At 38.4% G+C, this 27,876-nt stretch overlaps 1 protein-coding gene across 1 annotated transcript in view; it reads right to left on the reverse strand.

Moving 5' to 3' along the window:
* NALCN (sodium leak channel, non-selective) overlaps positions 1–27,876 on the reverse strand; it is a 275,008-nt gene that overhangs the window by 173,846 nt on the left and 73,286 nt on the right. The window contains exons 7-9 of the mRNA XM_036249837.1: positions 18,912–19,054; positions 18,681–18,785; positions 12,089–12,175 (exon numbers count right to left, since the gene is read on the reverse strand). Of these exons, the coding sequence (XP_036105730.1) occupies positions 12,089–12,175; positions 18,681–18,785; positions 18,912–19,054 (335 nt within the window). The remainder of the gene's footprint in view (positions 1–12,088; positions 12,176–18,680; positions 18,786–18,911; positions 19,055–27,876) is intronic.

Raw genomic sequence — 27,876 nt, forward strand, 5'->3', positions numbered from 1 at the left:
CCTCATCCTGGACACATAGCTAAATGACATTACTCAGCCTATTCACATGGAAGTGGGGTAATATCAGTGGTTCTCATCTCTGAGATGGAAAAGAAGTGATGTGTCACTTTGGAAAGGGCAACTAAGAAAGGGCGTGTGCCTTCTCCAAGCCAGCTCTCTTTCTCCCTCTAAAGCAACTTTTGAGACTGTGTGTTTCAGATGGGGTCATCAAAAGATAACAATTTTTGCAAGGAAAATTTTACAATATGCATGTATGTGTGTGTGTGTGTGTATGTATATGCATGTGTGTGTGTGTGTACGTGTGTATGTGTGTGCACGTGTGTGTGTATGTGTCATCTCTGACTGAAGGTGGTGGGAAAAACAGCTGGCCCACTTGTGGTATGCTGCAGCTGCAATTGTGTGCGGTTTTCTCCAGTTTCATGTTTAGTCAAGTCATGTTAAACTGAAATTGGCCATGGGAGGAGCATTTGCACCATGAAAATTAGCAAATGCTCTCAATCACAACTCCCCCACTTTAAGATGATTGTTAAACATTTTACACATTTGCAAGCACACCACTGCCCCTGCCCCCCAACTATCCTGGCCCTCTAGCATCTCCTTGGAACAGTAATCTGCTGTGTGTTATTTAAAAATCCATGTTCTAATCACCCTGTGGGAAGGACAGATCATTTAATGGGCTTGTCAAGGTATTTTCCCTTGTTACTCTAGGCTGGGCTATAGATGATAGATAGATAGATAGATAGATAGATAGATAGATAGATAGATAGATAGATATGGATATGATATGGATATAGGTACAGATCCATAGCTATAGATGTATTTCATCCTTTCACCCCATTATGATACTTAAAGTCATCACAACCCATGATACCGGACACTCACCTACATAGATAGATATGATGCCTAGTAAACACTTTATAAATCATACAAAAAGAAACTTTTGAAGCATTGGAAGACTGTCATTAGGAGCTCATGGACACAGACAACAGTGTGGTGACAGCAGGGGGGGGGGGTTGGAAGTGAAAGAGGGGATGAGGGAATAAATGGTAATGAAAAAAATAAAATAAAATGAAAAGTATATTAAATAAAAAGACTACAGGGATCTAGATATGTCCGTTGAAGGAATAATAAAAATGGAGTTTTTTCTGTTACCTGTCTAATATAATTGTTTGTCTTGAATTGATTTAAACCACAATGTATTTTGTTTGTTAAAGCTTCAATTAAGTACTACATGTACAATGCCATAATGAGTATTCACAAATTGAAATATCTTACAGAAAACTACGTCATATCTCCTGTTTCCTCACACTTTGTGGCCATACATTTATGGATTTGTGGGAGAAAGGAGAAGTAAATGAAGACATGTACAAAACCTTTTAATTAGCTAAACTATAATTTAAGGATTAAGAAGTCAATGCCCCTACAAGACTTCATTTTTATTTTTTTATTAAATTTTTTAATTTATTTTTTTGTTACAGATGTTTCTCCTTTTTTACCCCATTGGCACCCCCCCTCCCCACCCCACCTCCACCCTGTCCCCGGCTTTGTTGTCCATGTCCATTGGTCATGCATACATGCATATAAGTTCTGTGGTTTATCTCTTCCCACCCCCTCTTCTGAGGGATGTCAGTCTGTGCCCTACTTCCATGTTTCTGGGTCTACCGTATTCCTCAGCCTGTTATGTTCATTATATTCCGTATATAAGTGAGATCATGTGATATTTGTCTTTTTCTGCTTGGCTTATTTCACTTAGGATAATACTTTCCAGGGCCCTCCATGTCGTCTCAAAGGATAAGAGATCTTTCTTTTGACATTTGAAAAAAATATCAAGAATGAAAATATTAAAATTTTTGCTTTCCAACAACGAAGTGTTGACCTTGCTTACTTTCCTGGACATGGATAATAATAAAAATCAAAGTAGTAGTTCATCTATAATAATTTCTTCTCATGTTCCCTGATGTCTAGAAGAAGAGTAACATAAGAGGGAAATTAAACACTAGTATTATGAATAGCTTCATGTTCCTATAGACTTCAACCCCGAGTTCCTGCAATATTGGATGCAGAGTAGGTCTAGCAATACTGTTTGACGTGACTTGATTTCCCTACTGGATTAGTCAAAAAGCATTTTCTGCTTCTTTCTAAAGAAAGTAGGCTCAAGGGGATCCTTTCTGTGTTTTTTTCTATCTCCCATGTTAAATGAAAGCTACAGTGGTGCTCTGGATACAGCTGGTTGGGACACAGTCCGAGCTTCCCTCCAGGGGGCTTGGCAAGGTCTCTGATAAGAGGGATGCTCCAAATTGGGTGTTGACCTGAAGATCCTCTCATCTTGACATTATTTTTCAGATGTATTAATGTAAAGTGGGTAAAACAAATTAGGACACCTAAGTTTAAGTAATACAATCATGCTGTTTCAAGTAATACAATCTTCCATTTACATATGCCAAGAAGCTGCCCTGTTCAGCCTTGGGAACAACAGAACCAGGAGTGAGAGGGTCAACCGAGACAGCTGCTACACACATTCCTGCAATAAGCCTCTGTCACCTGGGCCATCCCTTCCTCATGACCCTCTGATTCTGACTTAGTAATCAAGTACAAGTGAAGTGCCAGAGTGCAGGCACTAATATTTTATAATTTTCTCACTAGAGGTCTACCAACTGTATAGTCTTGCCAGATTTTGACAAAAAGTGCTTTCTTAGTCTTAGTTATCAGTATTGTTGTTTTTCTTGTTTCTTTGTCTTCATGAGTACATTAGTGAGAAGTTAGTAAGGTTTGCAACAGGGCTGCTAGACAGGGAACACTTTAACCATGATGGTTCTAAGATCTTTGAAGACACTTTAATTGACATTCCCATACTTAATAGAAATGTATAGAGTCACCTGAAATGTACTTTTATAAGTTTATTTTTATTTTCAGTATTAAGTGGTGGGCAGGTGAATATAAAACTTGTTTTAAATTCAAGAGGAAAATTAAAAAGTAAAATTAAATAGCTGTCCTTGTAAATTGTATATCTAATGCAAAGAAGGACTTGGATCATTACACTTGATGGGTGCAGAAATAAATAAAAACTGTGAGCGATATGGAATCTTGAAGTGGAAGACTCATTTTGAGATATAGAATTTAGGAAAGACAGAAGAACAAATTTAAAGAATTTTAAAAATATACCAAATATAAAATGACTGATGTTTTACCAAGTGCAGACCTGCCGTCAGCCTTGGGGCCTGGCAGGAGTGGCGCTGCCTTCAGGGGCCATGAGTGCAACACCGTGTTGACCACTAAGAAAATACATGACCATTTAAAAAAAATGTTCCCTTTATTGATTTTAGAGAGAAAGGAAGGGAGAAGGAGAGAGAGATAGAAATATGGATGAGAGAGAACATTGATTGGCCACCTCCTGCATGCCCCCCACTGGGGATCGGGCCCACAACCTGGGCATGTGTCCTGACCAGGAATAGAACTGGCGACCGCTTGGTGCATGGGTCGACGCTCAACCACTGAGCCACACTGGCTGGGCTGCATGACAATTTTAAACCCTAGATGTAGTTGTTAAAGAGTGTTGCATATTTAACCCCAGATATCAAGACTTGCATGAAAAATGACACATCCTTTTTTTTCACTAAAGGTGACAATGTGACAAATATTTGGTAAAAATTTGTCTCCAAGGACTGTCTTACGGATGCCTGGCATAAGTTAGTAAATGTCTCCCGATTAATATGAATGTACACACTGAAGAGTTATAGGACTTATTAAGACTGAAAGACGACAATATACAAGGATATAGAAATTTAGTTTGTGATAATCTGAAGTGCAAATAAGATGTTCTGAATATTGCTTTCTTTCAATGAGGCTCAAAAATCAAAGAAGCAAAACCATTTAATCAATGGTAGATAAATTTTAAAAAGCAGTAATAATTTTATCTCACTTTTTATTATGTCTGGTCTTCTGGTATCTACTCTGAATATAATTATTATTTGAAATATACATTATATATACATATATAGAGTATATCTTTAAATAGATATATAAGAAATATTTTGAACTGAGAATTTACCCAAATACTCTCTAGTTGATTTGGCCATAACTGGTTTCAAGACCACAATAAGTCTTTTTCAATTAACCGTTTAGCTACTTTTTTTACACATTTTGTTTGTGCTGTTTTGCCTATAGCTATTTTATTCTTCCGGGTCTTAATTTTCATTCAAGGTTATTATATAATTTTTAAATTCTCTTTCCACCCCCAAAAACTTTTCTTCCAAGCCAGTTTTAGGTTTTTCTGTTAGAAACTGAAGATGAGAGTGTGTGCCTGAAAATATTTGTGGGAGCGATTCTTGGCATCTGCACAAAGGAGGAGTAAGAATTTGTGTTTACTGTGTGTGAGACTGTGTGGTTCTATACAGGAGAGTGTATATATATACACACACATACATACACATTCACATAAAATTCCCCAATTATGTGCTAAGTGCTGACCATGTGAAAGCTGTAATGGAAGAAACTGGAAGTAGAGAAGAAAATGATCAAATATAATCAAGGACTCAGAGATCAATGTGTTAAGGAAGCTTTGTCTGATCTGATTTTGAGGGTAGGGACATTAAGATGGGGTGAAGGGGTTGATTCAAAACAATTCCAAAGACTGAATTAATGACAGAATTGAAAACAGATCATATTTTGGGAGGACCAAGACAGGTGCTAAATAGGTTGGTGTACAGTTTTCTGGAGATGCACGAAAAGGCTGGTTTCTATGTGGGAATGGGTGGGGGAGAGGTGCATTTGGTTTTCGATATGAGAGAGGTGATGTATCTGTGAGAACACCTGGGACATGGCTGCTGGACACTTAGAAATACACATCTAAGATTCAGAAAGCAGGGCTGGAACTAAAGGCTGTGTAGTCACTGGACTATGGCTGTGCATGAGAGCTGACTTTTTGGAAGTGAACAGAATACTCTAAGAGTGAACAGCTAGAAGAGTATGCTAATAATAAGGATAATCGTTTCTGCAGACTAAGTGACCCCCTTGCAACCCACACACTGCACTAAGTATCTTAGGAGCATCATTTCTAAGTCTTACAAACCCCTGAGAGATGTTATCCCCATTTTTCAGGTCATGAAACTGAGGCTCTGGGAGATTTAGAAAATCATCCAGGTTCTCCTGGTCACACTGTCTTAGCTGGACCACACATTGGTCTCTGAGTATGAAAGAGGTTGGCTTGTAGTTGGAATTTAAATTCCCATGGACTCAATCAATTTTTGAAATTATCTGCCAGTTCGTGGGAAGGTTCATTAAGAAGACAGATGTTTAAGATGTGCCTGGGATGGCACTTCATCACTTGAAATACACATATCACACAGTCCACCTCCCTCTTGTCTTCACCCTCAATGGACATTTTTCTCAGGAAGCATTAAAACACCATAGCAATAATTTTGCTACAATTGACCTACTTATGGTAAGAGCCTATTATCACTGTTCTTTACAGAAGGAGACATGTGATGGGATGTTCCCAGATAGAAACTGAACTTGAGAAAGCCAGGTCTCACGCATACTTTCATTTTTTGTCAGTGACTGTCTTCACAATAATAGATCACTGGGTGTGTGTTGGAAGATGGCTCAAAACTGTGCAGCCACATCTGTCAAACTGTCAAGAGGTGGAGACTCCTGTCTGAGGCAGGAGGAAAGCAGCTTATCACAGCAGCAGCTGAGCAATGAGGTTCCAGTGCAACAGAATTCTATTCATCATGCATTAGGGTGACCTCTTCACACAGCTGCTGCTTATGCAAAGATAGACTTTAAACAGCTAAGTGACTGGTTGGTGCTAAAGAGTCAATTATAACTTTTCACTTTTCCGAGTCTCACACTTAAGCAAACACTGAAGAAACTTTCTAAATGGTTTTGGGATCACTACATAAAAGAATTGCATTATTGCCTGAAGATGATAGAGACATAAATATTTTGAATTTTTGCTTTTCTCTAGTATTTTAATGTCTTCTCAGACCAAAGTGATATGCCTTTCAGAGTTGCACAGAATTTCTGAAAATCATTTGGAAAAATCAACAGATCAATGGGCAACAGACATGAATAGTCAATCTACAGACAATATAAGTGGCCTATGATTATATAAAAGCATACTCAATATCCATAGACTATAATCAGAGAGATCTAATTTAACATTATGATATATAGTTTCATGCCATTGGGTGTAAAATCTGACAACATCAAGTGTGGACAAGGATGTGAAACAATGAAAACATTTACAAGTTGCTATTCTTTGGGTCGCCATTAGAGACTATCTCATTAACCTAAGGCATTCATAGCTTTTAATTCACCAGCTACTTTCCTAGCTATATATGCTCAAATAATTCTTACACATGTGCACAAAAAGGCGTGGCCAAGAGGGGGCTAGAATGTTTGCAATAGCAAAATAATATAAAAAACAACATCAAGCCCTGGCTGGTTTGGCTCAGTGGTTAGAGCGTCGGCCTGTGGACCAATAAGTCATGGGTTTGATTCCATTGAAGGGCATGCACCTTGGTTGCAGTTCGTCTCCGGCCCTGGTCGGGGTCCTGTGGGAGGCAACCAATCTATGTGTCCCTCTTACATTGATGTTTCTCTCTCTCCCTCCCTCCCACTCTATCTGAAGATAAATGGACAAATATCCTCAGGTGAGGATTATAAAAGAAAACAAAACAGCCCTGAATATCTATCAATAGGAAAATAACTGAATGAATGAACAATTTGGGTTATATTCTTATAATAGGATAATATACAGTGATGAAAATTAAATGGTTGAAAATATAAGGTAGACTGCTTGTGATGAAATTTCCAGTCAGTAGCTAGCTATGTGTGACATTCATTAAACTGCTTAAGCTCTCTGTGCTTTCCTCTTTCATTTGTAAACAGATGCCACAATAGCACCACTAGTAACAGTATTTTAAGCCTGACACCTAGTGAGCGGTCAATCAATGTTAGCTATCATTATTTCTAATAGTGGACACATAGGTATTCTTCCTCCTTGTGTTTCTATATTATTTCATAATATATTTCGAATGCAAGTAAATGATTGAATATTATATTGTAAAACGGCTCTGTATTACAAAGTATTCATTTGTAACTACACAGAAACTATGTGGCATTTCTACAAAGAAACTATTTTACACAAGATGATTTGAGCTTTAGGTCAGACCATAATAGCCTATTTAGCCCTTAATAGACTTCTCAAGTCCTGTAAAACTTAAAAGTTTAATAGGGAAAACTGTCCCTAAGTAATAACTCCTGAGGTCAAGTCCCAGTACCCATATGATCAGAGTTACATTCCTTCTTCACCTGCTCCATGAAGTGCATGAGGAGTTGAGCGGTAGCTCCAATAGACGGAGACAGAACGAGGTATTCAGAGAAAGTTAAGAAGAGAAAATTACTTTGACTTCATACTGTAGGCAAATTCAATACTTTGCTTAACTGGAACTGCTACTTCCATTCAATTCCCATGACCTACTGCCTCTGACCAATCTCTCCTTTTGGGTGGCCTACTATGAAACTATTTTCCCCAGTTTTACACTCATCTTTGGACATTATTGGTGAGCCTCTTGAATGGGAGGCTGCTAAAATCAGTTACAATCTGCTATATTTGGGTAATATGCAAGAGACAGAATAAAGCTAGTCTTCAAGGAGGAAAAATAGGGGCAGATGCATAGACAGAAACTAAGAGGAGAACTCGTGGGGCCCAAACAGGGAGGGAGAGGAAGTCAGAGAAAGCGCAGTCACCTGGCAGGCCTGATTATACTGGCGACAAATGTTCCCTGTGAGCATAGGTCTGTTCTTTGCAACAAATAATTCTTGATTAGGGCATAAATCCTCAGTTCTCACATAGAGGATGGAGTTATTATCTTCATTTTACAAAAATATGCTCAAGGCCATACTAATAAGAAGCATAGCTGAAATATATCTATCTCCAGAGCCTATTTTTTAAGAGTCTACAATAGGGTGGTGTAGACTCCCTCAGGAAAGATGCTGTATTGGGTATTACTTCATCGAATGAAGGAAGGATGTCTATGGCTGGGGAAGTAGGTGTGAAAAGGAATGAAGACCTGCTAGGAGACATATGTCAAAGGCAGTTGTGGCACAAAAAGAAAAGTAACTGGGTCTAGGGCTTGCCTTATCCCCCATCTCAGGCTTTACCCTGTCGTCCCCAGCCATCCTTTTCCTGTAGTAAAGACCAAATTCAGGAAGGAGTGGGGCCCCCAGACCATCAGCAGTGCACAGGGAAGTGGGGACAGAAACAGAAAGACATTCCAGGTAGGACAGAGGGTGGGAAGGGGTATTTCAGGAGCTATAAGACATTTGACTTATTTGTCCTTGACTTAAGAATGCATTTATTAAGAATTACATAGACTTACCATGGCTGAGTTCCTAATTAAACATGGTATGATTTCATTAATAATTGTATAAACATGAAAAATGTGCTAGCAAAATTAACTTCATTAAGTTAATTAAATAAAATTTCAACAAATGTCATCCGAAAGTTCACCACATGTAACATCCCAGGTCGGCAATCCATTTGTTTTTGTTTTTTTTAAATATTTGTTCTTTTATTGATTGTTTTTAAAAAATATGTTCTTATTGATTTTTAGAGAAAGAGGGAGAGTGAGGGAGAGAGAGATAGAAACATCGATCAGCTGCCTCCTGCACACCGCCTACTGGGGATCATACCCTGACTGGGAATCGAACCAGTGACCTCTTGGTGCGTGGGATGACGCTCAACCAACTAAGCCACACTTGCCAGGACCTGTATTTAGTTTTAGAATCATATGAGAGCATGAGAAAAACATTGATTTTATACATTTTCAGAAAATGGGAGTACTAACTTTGCAGCAAAATGTATCAGAGAGGGAGTGGCGGGGAACTAACCCTTGCACACTTACTACACTGCAGGAACGATCCGGTTCGGCTTTCCTCCTGCTCTGAACTTCCAGTGTTGCAATTACATTCTAGAGTACGTGTATTTTCACTTATTTTAAAAACAGAAAAGACCACCCTAAGGGAATCAAACTGAATCATTCCCCTGCATGTCTGTCTATGACTCCCATTTTGGTTATAATTATAGCTATGTATGTACTTAAAATTTGTGTTTCAGAACAGAGAATGGAATTTGTAGACTTTCAAAATGTAGACCAAAGGAACATAATTCTTTTCCTTTACAAATGGCTCTATAGAGCCTCTTATTCTGTAGAAGAGTAAGAAGATCCCTAGTGTCCTGATTCATTCGATAGCTCTATAACCAATATATGTCAAAAAGGAAGCACCACAATGTTTGCAACATTTGAAATAAGGTAAAATGTGTGTGTATGCGTGCGCGTGCATGCACGTGAGCATGTAGGAATATAGGAAAACAATAAAAAATATTGCTCAGATTCTAATCACTACAATTTATGAAATCCTAATAGAGTTATTTCTGCATTAAAAAATAAGTATGTATATACATGACAGTGTCTCTATGAGGCCAAAATGCTGTTTTACAAGAGATATAATATGTAAATAAAGAGTAAAGGGTCTTAGAAGGATAAGCTCTTAACCTTAACCTTGTCTTTCAGGGTGAGAAATCATTAGAATCCTAGACAATGAGTGGATGATTCAGATAACATTTTCCTGTTTCTTAGTTTTGGATGGCATTAATCATTAGTAAAAGCCAGTGAGTATTTCATACCGTTTTATTTTAAATATTTTTGCTTTACTTAATTATTTTCTTTATCTTTTAATTAATTAATTTTTCAGGCAGACACGAAAATGTACTCTCTCACTCCACAACTCATATCTACTACAAACAGATGATCTCTTGGCCATCCTACTTTTCACCTGTACTCTTTCCAATTGGATCTTTCTGGAAAGCATGCCTTAGGACCAAACCTGTGAAGCTGGAACTTCGTGCACACTGAATTGTCTGACTTCCTTCTCCCCTTGTTTCAAACCATATGTGTCGCCATTGATAAAATGTATCCAGCATGCTGCTGTATTCACCACTCACGTGTAACATGCAAGTCTCTCAGATGCCCATTTACACACTTCAAGCCTCTTATCCCCAATCTTTATTTTCCTATATCCCTGCTCAGTGCTGTCCCTTCCATTACACCCTCCTTGCCATTTATCTCTTGATATTTCAAATCTTTGAGTTGAGGAGGCTAACATCCTAATGCCAGATTGCAACCTTGAGGTATCTATTAACACACATTTAATAGATTTTTTTAGCAATGTATTCAGGGTCCAGTAGAACTCTGATTTGGTATTCACAGCAGGTCTGATGATTTACTTATATTATAAACCTGTTTCCCTAGTATATTTCTTTTTTAATTGAAAAAAGCATAGGACTAGGAACCAGAGGATCTAGGTACAAGTCCCGGCTTCTCAATTTGGTTGAGATATAGTTGTAACTTCCTGAGGAGACTCACCCAGGTCCTCTGGGTCTCCACTTGCTCGTCTATAAAGTCAGGTAGAGCATATCAGTCTTCCTACCTCACAGGGCTACACTGAGTCTCATCCTTAGTCATTCCCTCCCTCCTTCTCTTAATCTCAATTTAAATACCCTCTCCGACCTCTCAGATGAGGAGAGCAAACTCCAAAATGTATATTCCCATAGCATCCTGCAGTACTTTTTTCCACCTCCCCATTATTTTTGTGCTGCTAGTTCAGTGTTGAGTTTTCTCCTTCCACCTCGAAGTTCCTTGTAGGCTCCATGTGGGTAGAGGCTCTGCTTGTCTTGTACAGGACAATCTTACTGTCAATAAACATCACTTGATAGGCTACTGAATAACGCAAGTAAAAATGCTTTTTAAGCAAGACGCTACAACTACAATTGTTGTTATTATTACTATTAGTAGAACTGCAGTAGTAGAGACAGTTGTAGTAGTTGAATCATTAGCAGCATTGTCACCATCAAATACACAACAGAAAGAGCCACAAAATATTAAATATTATCACTATTCATTGAAAACACTTCTTGTTTTTCCCCTCCAGCCTTTTAACTTAGGAACAAAATACATGACTAGATGGCCATACAACTATAGCTCATAGTAATGGTTCAGAGTATATAATATTTGCTGCTTAGGTACCAATCCTTGAAATGCAAAGTGAGTCCTCACCTGGAGAAAGATCTAAAAAAGAAAGAAAGGTGTGTTCTCATCCTGAAGTAAATAAAAAACCCTTCCCCAAATTATGGGGAGGGATATGAAGAACTACACAGAGCAGCACTGTGAGAAGAGGATTTATAACTAAAAACAAAAGGGAGTGAAGAAAGTAAAATTCTCCAGGAGGAAGGGTCAGTTCTCTGTTCCCATGATGCAGCTGCTTGACTTTCCACCCGTAAAGAGGAGGTTACTGGGAATTGTGAAATGCTGTGGAGTGGTAGGAGAGCTATTCTTGGGAACGTGACATGGTTTTAAATAAGCATCACTGATATTTGGGGGCCAGAAAGGGAAACAAAGCAAGAAAAGATGCCAGTGTGAATGACCAAAGAAGAGAAGACATTTATTGGGCTTCACGGGAAGCTCAGAGCAGATGATTAAGTCCAGAAAGTCCACAAGCCAGAGACCTGATGGCCCATCCCCTGGCCGCTTCCCAGGATGCTGGGAGCCCACCTGCAATCCCAGCCCCTTGTATTTGCTGCAGGTGTATTTTGTTATGGAAACTCCTTTATTATATCAGCTTGTTCAGAGAGCTTGCAGATGCAAAACAATTCACTGCCTATTACAGATATTCCTTCCCAGGTACTCAATTATGTAAACTGTGATCATGACCACCACCCCCAAATAATCCAGGCTTTTGCAGAAGTATATTTTTATAAGATTTATTCTGAAACAAAATTTTCCACTGATTCAATACTTATGACATGCTATTACCTGTGTGGATTTATTCAATAGCTACCAAGTCGGTAATGTGCACCTAAAAAATGGTAGGTCCTGGGAATACAGGATGGAGTGAAACACTGTGCCTAACTCCAGGACCATAAATTTGGGCAGATCTAGAGCTTAGAGAGCTGTGGATTTCCTTGTATAAAATAAAACTGAAAGACCTTTGCTTAGAGAGTTTTAAAAGTGGCATTATACAGTACCTGGAGGCAGGCTGGGGCGCGTCCCTGGGGCTTGTTGACATCCACAGCTACCAGCTGCCATCCACCAGCAGAGTCTTCGTGAAACATCTTCAAGACAAAGAGGTAGATGAGTCAGAGACACTTAATAAGAAACAGTGAGGCCCTGGCTGGTTTGGCTCAGCAGTCAGAGTGTCATCCTGCGTACCAAAGAGTCTCAGATTTTATTCCAGTCAAGGGCATGTACCTTGGTAGCGATTCATCGCTGGCCCAGCCCCGGTTGGGTCATGCGGGAGGCAACCAGTCAATGTGTCTCTCTCACATTGATACCTGCCCCCCCCCCCCGCTTCCTCCCACTCTATCGGAAGATAAATAGAAAAATATTCTCTGGTGAAGATTAAAAAAAAAAAGAAACACTGAGAATTGTAACATTATGTCTCCAAATTTTTATATTTTTTGTTATCAAAGATTTGTTTTCTTGTGGATTTAAATTTAAAACTCGAGTAGTTTCCATTACGTTCAATTTAACTCTGAAAACGTAAATGAATAATGGTAACAAGAATAATGGTAATAGCTTGCATTTATTAAGCACTTGCTAAGTATCAGGTCCTTTCTGCCTTACCTATGTTTTACATATAACTGCCCAAATATTCTTCTCCACAAAACTTTAAAGTAGGCATTTTACCACTGTTGCATTTATTATTGACTATTACATATTATCTGAAAGAAAATGAAAATTAGAATTCCAAAGCATTGTGTCTGATGTGTTGTTACTAGAAATGGCAAATTTTTAGCTTTATTTAACGGACATTTTTCACTGAGTCAATGGAAGTATATTCTCAGGATAAATAATATAAGAATTGTATATGTGGCAAAGGATAGAGGTTGGTGTTGTTTTAATGACAGGAGATGAACATGTCACTTAAACGACTTTGTAAAATTATTTTAACTAGGCCAAATTAATCAGTTAAGCAGAAATTTTATGTACATATTAATAACAGTAGTTTCTTCTGGCTTAAAATACATAAGTGATGGAATTTAAGATAGGATACTATAGTATAAGATACTAAAATCTGACATCCATTGAATTGGATATTTAGGTTGTTGCATTTCTAGGTTATTATCTTACTGTATATTCTACTCTCTCAAAATTACACCCAGCTGGAAGACATTTCCCATTAATATATTTTCTTTCCAATTCCTTGGTGGTGTGTGTGTGTGGTAGTGGGATTATGTGGAACTAAGAATTTTTATTTTTCTAAGAAAGGACCCTATAAGCACTCGCTATTTTATTCCTGCGCAGGGCTACTGTTTCATACATGTAAGTAAACAGCTTTGCCATACTTATGTCCTCATGTTAGTCTGACTGTGTGTCCAAAAAAGGAATTGTTGATGGAGATATAAGATGAAACGAAGATCTCATTACCTAGGACTTATAACCATAATTTCAAACTCCCGATAGTAGAGGTAGTGGATAGTTTGCAGAAAGAAAACTTGCCCTCTGTAAAATAAGTGAGGGGGTGGTGAGGGACAAGGGCCCAAGTCCACAGGCCATCAATGTATTTTTAAAATGATAAAATGGAGGTGCACATTTACGCAAAGATTCTTTGATCAAAGATGCCAGTTACGAATTGTTTTTCACAGGTGTCCATTTATGGGATTCGGATTCCCTATAGAACAAAATTTAAAAGGTATTCTTAGTGGTAGAATGACGCATATCCATCATGAATAGGCTCATTCTGGGCATACATATATTGGTTGAAATGCAAACCTGTTAAAGTGCCTTTTAAGGTTCCTGTCAAAATTCCAGGAGCCTCCTTTTAAGGAGAAAAAGACAAAAGACAAAAGAAAAGGACAAAAGCAATCCTGCCAGTCACTAGCTAAAAACCCTCTGTACAGGCATCCTGTACTCTCTGGTCATGGCACGACGATCCCTGGAGCATATATTTGCTTTGATCAGTAGCAGACTGATTTTCTCTGTTAAATTACTATTTTTCAGCAGACCAAAATCAAATGAATCTATTTAATTTTTATGAAAGTGTTCTCTCAGGGTCACTTCTTTGTATGAAATAAAGTGAAGGAAATGCAAACATGATCCATTTCTCTCGAGTCCCCTGAATTATGAAACAACATGCAGCTTGGTTAATGCAACTGTAGCTACGCGACATAGACAATGGGGTATCTGAAAACGGGGATCCCAAGGACTCAGGGCCTTAGAGGAGTACAGCAGAGGCAGGAGCTGCCAGTTGTCCCTGCATATCTCTTTTCCCTGTCTTCCAAAATATGAAAAATTTTATGGGACTGCTAGGCCACCAAAATAAAAAACAAAACAAACAAAAAAGACTAGTTCTTTTTCTTTTTTGAAGCTTATCTTGACCATGTAGTTACATACTGGTCCATGAGCTATAAGCAGAAACTTCCTATTTTTTTTCCTTCCTGCTTTTTGGAATATGTATGTGAGGGTTGGAGCTATAACAGCCAACTTAGTCCAAGAGGCTACTTTAGGAATGGAGGTTATGGAAGGTGGAGCAAAAGGTGCAAGGAGTCAGGATCCATGGCAATGCCGACCACCATACCATCTCCAAATGACCCCCGGCAACTTCACATGAGGAAGGGACTCTATTTTCCATAAGCCACTTATTTGGGGCTTTCTGTCCCTTGTAGCTCACAAATACTACACATGTGCATACACACATACATTAATGCAGAGAAAATCCAAAATTTATTTTGCAATTCTTATTCAATTTGGATTCTTTCAAAGTCATTTTTTTAAAAAAAAAAAGTAATAATCACTATACATCAAATAATAAGTTTGGACACTTGATTTAATTAATAAATGATATATTCAATGACTAAGCCTCGCAAAATTTAACGCTTACATATAGCTTCCTATGAGGAGTGCATCATTCCATCACCATGGTTTCTTATTAGAATCACCATTGTGCCATGCGAGAATAGTTCTCCCCAGAAAGCTGCTTTCATTAAATTGCTTTCTCACTTATTTTAAAGATGTATAGTCATGTGGAAAGCAATGGTCTTAGAATATAATAAACACATTTTTATTAAACTATTGTGCATAGTTTTTTTTGGAGAATAAATTATTTCTGTTTTTGATCACGTGTCTTTTCATGTATGCATTTCTGCTTTTACCAAGCACTGTGTGTTCATACAGAAGTTGTTTAGGTATTGTAGGTATTCATATTCTAAGAATGTTCAAGGAACTGCAAAGAAAGAACTCCTAAGTGTCCTTTTACCCTACATCAACTCTATCCTTAGCTGTCTTCCATCTTAATTAGGGAATATAAATTCAGAAAACATAGGCTAGCAAGAGTGCTGAATCAGAGATCATGACAGACCCAGAAATTGTTATTCTCTTTAGACAATCAGAATATTTATTTACCAGTCTCATAATATGACCCTATTGGACCATGATTCACATATAAAAGTTAGGTATGCATCGATTGCCAGAACAATCAATATTCTGGCTCTTATCACTATACATAAAAAAGTAGCCTGTGTGGCCCCAAAGGACAGTTCTTTCCATTCTTCTCCAGGCAAAGTAAGAGAAGCTCATCTTTACCATGAATCAGTCTTGATCAGAAGACCACCTGACTGCAGCAGCAAACCTATGAGGAATGAGCATGAAAGACCGGACTAGAGAGATACTATGTCTATAATCATTTATTTTTAAAATTCTCATCTGAGGACATTTTCATTGATTTTTAGAGATAAGGAAAGGAAGAGAGAGAGAGAAACATGGATATGAGAGAAATGTTGATCAATTGCCTCCTCCATATGCCCTGGCCAGGGAAGGGGATTGAACCTGAAACTTAGGTATGTGTCCTGAGTGGGAGTTGAACCTGTGACCTTTCGGTGTAAGGGACGATGCTCTTACCAGCAGAGCCACACTGGCCAGGGCTGTCCAGTATGATTTCTAATAGTACATCTGCACACCCCAACATCAGTTCTGGAGCAGTACTCTTAGAAACGTGTGGTATGGTAGTCCTATTGTTGAGGGACACCACAGGGGGCCCTTCTATCATGGCTGTCAGAGTCTCGTGTATGTTAGCCCAACACACAACTGCACACGTGGCCACAGTAAGCCATGTCTATAATTATGCAGGTGTGAAAGTCATCAGAGTTCAGGCAAATTCATGATTATTAATCTGAAAATTTCCACATCTTTTTCCTGTTCCATTTTGTAGTACGGCCTCCACAAGACCCCCCTGGCATTAATTTTTCTGTAATTTGTCTCTGTGTTGTGACTCACAGGCAGGTTGCCTCCTCCTACTCAAAAATAAGACAAAACAAAACAAAACAAAACAAACAAAACAAAACAAAAACCAGTTCTCACCAGGGATTCTCTTTTGCCTCAGAAAAGTCCGTATCAGAGCCAGTTTCTATTGAACTGCCTAAGATATCAGAAAGCCCCTTGCCTATCTTGTTTATGTGTATAATTTTCTTTCTTTTTTTAAGAAAAAATTATTTTTTTAGAGAGAGAGGAAGGGGGAGAGAGATAGAAACATCGATGTGAAAGAAATAAATCTATATCAATTGGCTGCCTCCTGTATGCCCCCTACTGGGAATCAAGCCCACAACCCAGGCATGTGCCCTGACCAGGAATCAAACCAGGACCTCTTAGTCCATGGGATGACACTCAATCCACTAAGCCACACCAGCTAGGCTGATGTGTATAATTTTCCTTCTATACACACAGCCCCTCGGGGAAATCCGTTGATTAGATATCACAAGTGCATCAACCCCGGGACCCTCTTAACACTTCTATGAAGATAACATACAGAAAACCAGCAAATGTCCCACATATTAGAGAAAGGTGAGAACAAACTTCGTTTCTGAACAGCTGTGTGCTTTACACCAACTGTCTTTATTTTCTTTTCTTAAAGTCTGTTTTATTAGAATTAGAAACTTGTGATTTTGTGTTTTAAACCATTGAATGAGAATTTCTTCTGCACAGAGTTCTGTCAGATTTTTACAAATGTGAACAGAATCACGGCATATGATGTCTCTCTCCTCCCTTTACACACATGCGCACGCACACACACATACACGCACACAGGAAAGCATCTGGGCCACTAGCAGACTGGCTGGGAGGGGCTGGGCGGGGCCTGGGCCTGTTTCCAGGCAGCCCAAGTGGTGTTTTGCCAAGTGCTGCAGCAGGAGCTTCAGTTGCTTAGCAACCGGGTCCTCAGCCACAGCATTTTTCTTAATGAAGGGTTTTCACAGTTCTCTGTGTGATTACCTTTGCTGAATATCTAGATGCATATCTGACAGAGCTCTGACTTACCAACTTATTCCTCCAGATTATGTACAATTTTGCACCAAAACAACTATGGTAGTAATCTCTTCATATTTCACTTTCTATTATAATCACTGGCTGATTTGGTGGCACTTCTAAACACTACTTTTCCAGCTGTGGTTTTATAAATAAGATTTACTTAATAAGCACAACATGGTTTTGAAAACATGTTAGGTCATCTCTCAGGAACACTGATGTACATTCTGTGCTGAGTTCATAGTTCTGTGTTCCATTAAGGTCTCCCTACACGTACAGACATAGCAGAAACACGCCTGCGAGAGGTTGTCACCCTACTTAAGAGTCATGTCAGAATGAACTTGGAACTCTATTATTTCTCAAAGTTTACTAAAAGAGAAGAGAGAGCAAATGGGAGCTAGATGTGGTTGACTCTGAAGGTTTTCCTACATGCCACCTGTGAAATAACATACATAATATTTTAAAAAAATTTTCCATGGAAGTCTGAATAGTTGTTTGTCAAAATTGAATAATATCAATACTGTTTCAGGTGTAATAAATTGGCTAGACTATCCAAACGTTCACAGTACCATGAAGATGCTGCATAAAAGCCTCCCCCAATATTAGCATGTTTACTGGCATTTTAGCATATAATTATTAAAAGTCCAGTTTGGACATTTTCAAAATAAAATTTGTACCTTGGATCTTTCACAAATACCTTTATACCAATAGACTTGTATAAATATTTACAGACTGATAAATAATAGTTATAGGACATTAAAATCATTTCATCCTCAATTCCGGAATTTTTATTTATTTTTATCTCTTTTATAAAGATTCATAATAGAAGATATATAAACCTGTCATTCCTCTTTCTAAACACCAAAAACAAACAAACCCAAAAATAAAAGCAAAGTCATTGAACATGAATTGCCCTCTTATGTAATAATTGCCCTAATGCTTTAAGTCAAATTCTAGGGCACTTCTTGGGAGCACAGGGGAACCCTTCCAAATATGTAGTGATTCCTCAAAAATTTGGTGTTGAATGGTGTTCTTCATAATTTGCTATACTCCTATTGGCGCATTCTGAATGAAATATATTTTTCATTCCAAAAATTTTAATTCTATACATAAGGGCCATTGTATGTTTTTTAATTACATGAATAAATATTTATAAAAATGGAACTTACACTTGCACTTCTATTTTTTAATGAGTCCCTCAGTGAGTCTGACTGTAGAAGGCCATTATACAGGCCTCCCTCAAGTTCCAACAAGTCCCACCGATGGTGAAGGCGGAAACATCCTCGTTCGAGCGGGTTGTAACGTCGTCTCCTGATACTGTACCTGGGTGGTGGCTGTTGAAGTAGTACTGCTTCTCGATCCCCACATTTGTTGAAACTGTACCCTGATTTCTGCAAATGTTTCAATGATGACAGCGATAAACACATTCTGAAAGAAAATTACAAACCCCATTTACCAAAGATTGGGAATGAGAGAGTGCAGTCGAAAACAAACAAGAGGTCTGCAGAAACGGTTGGAAAACACAGATTTTAGAAGGCCGAATTGCTACAGTACCTTCACAAGCCACGCAAGGAAGAATATGAGTGTGATGAAATAGAAGTAGGAACGCCAGCGTGGGAAGCTGTCGATTGCTCTGTACATGAGGAACACCCAGCCTTCCTGGGAGGCAGCCTCATACACTGTGAAGATGCTGGTGCCTAGCAGGAGAGAGGAGAGCAGGCTGAATTATGGTGGACTTTTGATACCAAAAATCATTTTTCAAAACACAATCAATACTGATCCATGCTCATTTTCTCAATGGCAAAGCCCTTCTAAAAGAACTAAAATCATGCAGTTTATTGTTCTTATTCTTAGTATTTTAATAAAGTTGCTTCTGACTTCAAGCTAGGACAATTTTAATAGATCTAGCAATACAATAACTTTATGTTGTATCAATAGCTGTTAAGTGCATTTAACACCGTGGAAAAGGAAATGAACATTCAAACCAAGTAACGATACAATAAAAAGGAGTGTCTACCACGTAAGCTTGCCACCCGGGTTAACACATGCAGAGTGCCGAAAAGCACTTGCTATAGTTTTAACCAAAATGTAATCCATTTGGGAACTGGGTTTTACTGGAAATCACTTTCTCATTGAAAGACTAAAGTATGTTAGGCTCCAAAAATTAAAATGTTGGAGCCTGTCTTTGGATTCCATGGTGTTTATTAAACACCAAAATGTAAGGTACTAAATCATCAAATAGTACCTTGTATTTTCTGACAGAATTTTCTCATTGAAAATACTACTAATATAAACTGATAAACAAAATCAAACCAGAGAACAGAACAGACTGACAGCTGTCAGAAGGAAGGCAGGTGGGGAAGACTGGATGAAAGAAGGTGAAGAGATTAGCCAAAGAACATATATGCTTGACACACAGACACAGGTGACAGTGTGGTGATGGCCAGAGGACAGGGGTCCTGGGCTGACTAGAGGTGGCCAAAGGGGGAATAATGGGGGCATCTGTAATAGTGTAAACAATACACATACACTTAAAAAAAGAGAAAATACTGGTGATAATGAAAAGAAAGAAAATAAACAATAAAAATGTAGGCAGATTTTTGAACATATAGTAAAGAGAACCTAAAGTGACATTCAGAGAAGACAGTGTTTAATTGTCACATTATGAGAGATGCGTTATTTTCCCATTTCACAGATGGGAAATAAGGTAAGTAATTTGTCTAAGGGAAAAAAGGTGTACATATTTAACTGTGATGATATCCTGCCTCCTGACAGGATTAGTTTTCTCATCCGTAAAATGGGGAAAAAAATAACACATACCTCAAGTGTTATATAGATTAAATGATTTTGTTTATTTAAAGGGCTGGCATATGGTGTGTACTTAATAAATTTTAGTACTATTATTATAAAAATAAAAAATTATTGCTTGATATTATTTTATGATAAAACAGAAATAATACTAAATTAGAGTTGTTTATAAGACAAATATGATATATGTTATTATTCATAAAACTGGTAAAATTAGTTCTTCAATAAATCCCACTGCTATAAATTTATGAGTTAAATTATTATAGGATATAAAACTGATCTCCAGCCAGGCTGTGTGGCTCAGTTGGTTGAGCATTGTCCCACATACCAAGAGGTCGCTGGTTCAATTCCTGGTCAGGGCACATGCTTGGGTTACAGGTTCGATCCCCAGTAAGGGGTGTGCAGGAGGCAGCCAATCCATGTTTCTCTCTCATCAGTGTTTCTATCTCTCCCTTTCTCCTCCTTTCTCTCTAAAAAAATCAATAAAAACACATTAAAAAACCCCACAATCTCCACCTATATATGCTCTAACCACACAGATACTGAAAACTAGAATATGCACATGATTAAATGTAACCAAGAAGGGGGTCACTGAAGTTGGCTGAGGACTGGCTGTCTCTCTGGGCCTGTGCATGCAGGAAGAGTAATCAGAGCATCAGTGAACACCAACACATGCAGAACAGCAGAAAACGTGAGCAGTAAATGGGAACAAATGGGAAATATACTTGAAAGGAAAGCTGAGAGACAGAAAGCAAGCATAATCCAATTTTGTAAATGCTTATTATGCACTAATCTGTGTTAAGCAACTTTGTATAAAATATAACTTCATATACATACTGTCTCTCATTTTAAGAATCATGTTTTATACACTGATTGTCTTTGCCATAACAACTGGTATTTATAAAACAGTTTCAAGGCTCTTTTACATACTTAAATGTTAAAGAAATCTCTGTTTAATTTGTCAGATAGGTAAGTAGATGGGTAAAAGGGAAGATATCAAGCACATTTTTTTTTTCTTTGAAGAAGAGTCTATTGATTTTTAGAGAGAGGAAGGGAGAGGGAGAGGGAGAGAAACATCAATGTGACAGCACAACATTGACAGGCTTGCCTTCTGCATGCCCACCACCAGTGATGGAGCCCACAACCCGGGCATGCTCCCTTGACTGGGCATTGAACCTGCGACCTTTTCATGCACTGGACAATGGCCAATCAACTGAGCCACACGGTCAGGGCTCAATCATACTTTATAGGAATGGAAAGTTAGGGTCAGTAGTTAATGAATTTGTCTGAGATAGAAAGTGATAGAACCAGATATCGAACCCACATCAACAAGTCTAGGTCTTAAACTCTTTTTCTTTACTATGTTACCTGGATATTCTCCTACTTAAGACTGAGACTTCAAAAACAGCATATTTTCTCTTATTAACTTTAATTTGAATAAAGTTAATTTTTTTCTGAGGGTCTTTGGTGGCTAAGTTTATAGTATATTGAGGAACTCAAGCAAGAAGATGACTTTTAAGAGAAAGAACAACATGGACAAAAAATAAAGTGTTAACAGGAAAGAGAAGTGACTCCATTAGTGATTTGTATGTACTAAACACGTACAACATTTTTGCCCTTGTGGGCTGAATATGAAGGGCAATTTTAACAAAAAACAAGAAATTTATATCCTTTATTTTCTTCTCCTTATTTGAACTAAAGCAGAAGTGTGGCAACAAAAATCCATTATGAATTACCATTAAAGTTTAATAGCTTTACCAATAGAGCACATACAGGTAAAATAAGGGGCTTGTCAATATAAGAATAAATTTGAGAGGAACACTGAAATTATCCTTCCTCTGCTTGCCCAGATCTCTCTTTATTACTTCTACAAGGAAGATACTATTTGTAAGTAAGTGAAACAGTCTGCTCTAATCTTGAAACTTTTTACTCTATTTTTTCTAACATGACACAAAAAAGGGAGAAGTAGGAATACACCGTGTGGCTCAAAGAGCAGGGTTTGTTGATACAGAGAGATGCGATTTTATAAAAATGCAACCAAAAGCCTCCCCAGGAAAATGCTGACGGCTGAAGAAAGTGTTTCCCATATGTATGAACGACACTGGGTCAAAAGCTTTGAAGATTTTCCTGAGTTGCAGCAAAGGCAATTGAGTAAGGCAGTCTTTCCTCATCAGTTTTCTACTCCTGACTTTGCAGTGTATGAAAATAAAATCAATTTTGAAGACTTTCCAATTGTTGAGCAATATTTAAACTGACAAAAATGAAATTTATGACAGTCTTTGAGAGTGGACAAGCTGCGAAAGAATCTGTAGCTGCTCAAACTTACTTTGCACATCCCAGTCTCTCTACCTGCTCCCCCGCCCCTGTGCTCCTCTCTGTTCCTCTCAGCTGACTACTCTGTGGCTATCCAGCCCAGCTCACCTCCTCTGCCCACAGTCCACACTAGGTGCCTGTTCTCAGTCCTTCTGGAGAGCCCTGAGATCACCTGTACTGATACTACTGTAATAAATCTGGTTATTAATTAACAGGAAAGGAGCAAAGGGAAGGCAAATATCATAGGCATGCCCAGTAAAGTCTGGGTGACTTAGGGAAGGTACATGCCTGTCAGAAACACCTGGAACAGGTCACTGGCCAGAGTAGGTGTGGCCACAGCAAGCGTGGAAAGATTTCAGATATTTAAACTCCTAAACAAAGGAGTTCCCTCTCTCTTTCGAGCTGGGCTCCTGGCTCTCTTGTTGAAGGGGACACACTCCCCTACTTTCGCCCACAAGGCTCACGGCCATGTGGACCCCACACAATAGACTGATAGGCTGGAACTAGCCTGATGCTGTGCTGGAAACATCTTCACCATGGGAAGAAAACTTTGGATCCTGGCTTTGCTTTTAGCTCTGCTGCATCCCCAGCAGCACCTTTTCCAGGACTGGTTTCAGGGAAATGGTTTAGACACGCAGGGATGTGATTCCACACAAATAAAAATCACTCAATCTCCTGTGCGAGTCTTAGAAAATTCTTTTTCTCAAGTTATCCTAAGGACCTGACACCCAACACTCAGTGGGGAAAGGGATACCCCACTTCCACTGATAACAGTATCACGTTACTTATCACACTGAATTGTAACATGTCTCCCTCCCTCACTGGGTATGAGCACTCTCAGATAAAACTATCATTCACTTCTAGTCTGGCATTGAGAAGCACTCAAGAACTGTTGACAAATTAAACAATTATTATGCTATTAAGACACATTTGCTTTTTTTTTTATCCTCACTTGAGGACATTTTCCCATTTTTTGTTCAGATAGAGTGGGAGGGAGAGAGAGAGAAACATGGATGTGAAAGGGACACATCGAGTGGCTGCCTCCCACACGACCCAACCAGGACAGGGGACAAACTGCAACCGAGATATGTGCCCTTAGGGGGAACCGAACCCGGGTCTCTCTGGACCACAGGCCAATGCTCTAACCACTGAGCCAAATCGGCCAGGGCATATTTGCTTTCTTATCAATTCTTTCTGACCATAAATACTACTTAATTATATATTTGGAAACAAAAAAAGTTATTTTGTAACTGACTTTATGTTTTGCTGATTTTCAAAATTCACTTAAAACACATACACATATATAAATTAAAAAGTCCATGCTACATATACAGTAAACAGCAAAGTGTTCCTCTATTGTTTGATTGATCGTGGAAAATTTCTAGAAAATATTACATTAATACGTACAAAATATTTTTTCTAGATACACTACAGTACACATTTAGTCCATCTTAATTATGAAACTAAAATTTCTAGCTGAAAAGACCACATTATTTTTGTTAAATGAATAATGATTCTACAATAGTGCCTAGGAATAGAAATTCATTCTCTCACGAGAGAACAATGACACCTGTTCCAAAAAATATATTTAGGAAGCTCCTTGCATAGCATTATTTTCTGACTCCCAAGCTCTCAAAGCACAAATTCGAGTTGTATAAGAAACAAAATCACAACATTGATACTTAGCTCATCAAGTTCCCTAATTTCATTAATTCTTCTTGACATCTTCCATTGATGGTTTGAATTACTTGGATAAGAAGACCCACAAGCCTACATTTAAAAAAAGAATTAACCTTGGAAATTTCTACAGACTGCATGTATTGAGATATAGTAGAGGACTTTTTTTTATAGTTCTGAACAAAATTTTATCCCCATCTTTTTTGTTTTTTTTTATCCTCACCCGAGGACATTTTTCCATTTTTTTGTTCAGATAGAGTGGGAGGGAGAGAGAGGAAGAGAGAGAGAGAGAAACATCAATTTGAAAGGGACACATCAAGTGGCCGCCACCTGCATGACCAACCAGGGCTGGGGACAAACCGTAACCGAGGTACATGCCCTTAGCGGGAACCGAACCCGGGTCTCTCTGGACCGCAGGCCGACGCTCTAACCGCTGAGCCAGACCGGCCAGGGCTTTTATTTTATTTTTTTATTTTTGTCTATCTTAAGGATTATTTTTACTGCTTAGCTATCTTCTGCCTCTTTTTTTCATGGAAAAAAAAGTGAAAAATTGACTGTGTCCTGGGAATATTCCCCATTGTTTCTCCTAGTCATAGGTAACATAATACCACTGAGCCATTCAAATTTCAAATGACAGGGCCACAAAATTGTGGTGATAACTAATAAGCTATTAACCTGAGGTTCCACCATTAAACTCCTCTTCAAACACAAAATATCTTCAGTGCTATTCTCATGAGAGTGATGCCTGATCTTTTGCAAAAGAACTTGAGAAGTTAGAGTTAGTGAAATAGCCTGCATTGTTGTGAATAAGAATGAGTAAGCACACCAGGCCCTAGTTGGAACAATAAGCTTCATCCAACACTCAGAATTCCTAATAGAACTAGGAGGGATCCTTTTAGGACCATCCAGTTCTTCCTCTCTCTCAATATTTGGACTCTCGGGGCAACATTCTTGAATTTTAATTACTCATGATATAGAACACACCACCTTCTGAGGCAGCCCAATCCCAGGTCAGGCCAGAACTCATCGCACTGAATGCTGGCTAACATTCCGTCCCTTTGAAATCTATCCTTGGCTTTGCAAAGCACAGCAAGCTACAGGAGTGTGGAAGAAGTCCCTACAACACCTCTAAGTGAATGACCTTGATTTTACCTGGGTCATCCTGCTACCGATACTTATCTTGTTATCTGCTCTTTAAACCTTTCTAGCCTGTTATATTTCTTATGAGACTGAACTGATTGTCTGGCTTCATTTCTTGCCTGGGGAAAAAAATCTCATTTGTGGAGTGCACAATGACATCATTCTTGTCACTCAAGAACATCAGTTTCCCTCAAACTTTTCTAAGTTGTTCTTTCTGTTCCTCCAAGCTGACTCTGATTCAATCTCACCCTTTTCAAAGCTCAGCTGGTTGACTTTACACTTATTACATTCCAGTTTGAATATTTCCTTCAGTTGGAAAGAAAAGAAACTTACACGTTCGTCCACCACCGCACATGAATATCTGTGATCTATTGGTACCTCAATAAATTTAACCAGTAGATTTAATTGTGGAAGGATATAATCCCCATCCTAAACTCCAAATAGATGATTATTTTCTCAGAAAAAGTTGCAATGACTAAACAGTCAATTCTGAAATGTGGCCCATTAAGAGAACACATAAAGAGCTTGATCTTTGCACATTTCCATCATTAGAAATACAACCTGTTCAAGATGGGGTGGGTGGGCTTCCTTATTTTTCATTTGTTAGGCTATGCTTGCATACATATGACTTGTTCCCCACCGAAATTTTATTTGTAAACTCTAAGACTGCTCCATAGAGCAACATTCTTGTTAAACCACAGAATGAATAGAAAAGAAGAGCTTGGTCTAGTTTAAAGGGAAACTTGCTGAATCCACTCAAAGGTAAGTTGTACTGTAGGTCTGAATTCAGATAGAATTTGTTTTATTTAAATCCTGAAGTATCAATGGACATAAATTTACCCATCAAAGAGGCACCACTGACTTAGTTGACACTTTAAACAAGAGTTCCTTAGATTCGACACTAGAGGCACTTGGGGCTGGATAATGCCTGGTTGTGGGGGCCTGTCCTGTGCATTGCAGCATCCCTGACCTCTGTCCACTAGAGTCCAACAACATCCCTCAGTTGTGACAACCAAAAATGCTTGTAGACATGGCCCAGTATCCCCGGTGGGGAACACTGCCCTGGTTAAGGACCACTCCTCTAACTTGACAGTCTTTCTGATACTGTAGCTTATGCCTTACAGTGCCTAGCTCAAGGCCATGCAAATTATTTTGTGAGATTTATAAAAATTTCTGCTTTGGCTTATTAGAAACTGTTTGAATCAAAGGAGAGACCTAAAATGTATTTTTGGGCCATATTTACAATAGCTTACATTTGAATTTGAATTTTTATTCATCATTAAAGATTTCTGAAGGCTAAAAGTCTAGATCCTAAGACACATCATTTGTTAACATAAAGTATTTGTTACATAGCTCAATAGTACCATTACATTAAAATGTATTAGTTTTTAGTTTCAACCACTACACATTGGAAGAAAAAAAATCTAATTTCTTTTTCACTTCCCGCAATTTTATAAAATGACTGTTTGTACACACATGTATCCCGAGGGGAAATCTTAGTTTTCAGAATGAGTTATTACAAGTATAGTAACTAAGTTTTAAAAAGAAAGGATCACATATTTTGAATGAAATAAATGGCATTTTTCCTCACCAAAAAATTATAGTGGTACTTTCTGAATTATTCCAAGGCAAACCACAAATGCACATTTTGCAAGCTTTTCAGGACTTTTGTCTAAATCAAGTTGAGGCAACCTATGGATTCATGGACAAACAGAAGAAAATGGACTCATCTGTAGTCCATGTTCATGACTCTGGTTCTGTCGGGACCATGAAGCAGGGTGTTAAATAGAAATCTGTTGAACGGCTTACGACATAGGTAGGTGTAGTCTCAACAATGGAATCTAAACAGCAGCAACCACATTTCAAACAGCATGGTGGTTTCTCAGATTCAACTATGGCTTTTAGCTCGAGGTCACCTTTGGAAAACAAAATCTATATTGAAATTCTTTCTTTTTGTTTTGGTGAACTCTCAGTTTCTTCCACTGTCTGGTAATTTCCCTGTTCCCTGGTATAAAATCTCTTATATAGATTTTAACCATGTATTTAAAATATTTGAGCCCAATGGTTAGTTGTGAGATTTATTGCAACTTTTTTTTTCTGTTTTGATTTTTAGAGAGAGAAAAAGGGAGAAGAAGAGAGAGAGAGAAACATCAATGAGAGAGAACATCAATTGGCCACCTCCTGCATACCCCCCACTGGGGATTAGGCCCACAACCTGGGCATGTGTCCTGGCCGGGAATTGAACTGGTGACCTCGTGGTGCATGGGTCAACGCTGAACCATTGAGCCACGCCAGCCAGGCTCACTGCAATTTTCTAAAATGTTTTTCTCCCACCAAACTTGCCCACACCTCCTCACCATGAACTTTTCATATGAACTGTACTTTCAGATCCCAAAAGTTGGATCTGTGGTGGTAAATTTTACCCAACAATGGTTATTATAAAATACATCTGGTTGTCATGAGACAATAAAAACAAACACCAATAAGAGACATGTATTCATAAAGTGGACATCTGGATTCAACATAGTAAACTTTTGTCACTAAGGCTGAGTGTATTCACACACATGAGATACGAATAAAG

Source organism: Molossus molossus, unplaced genomic scaffold (assembly GCF_014108415.1).
Source record: "Molossus molossus isolate mMolMol1 unplaced genomic scaffold, mMolMol1.p scaffold_m16_p_9, whole genome shotgun sequence".
Taxonomy (NCBI): Eukaryota; Metazoa; Chordata; class Mammalia; order Chiroptera; family Molossidae; genus Molossus; species Molossus molossus.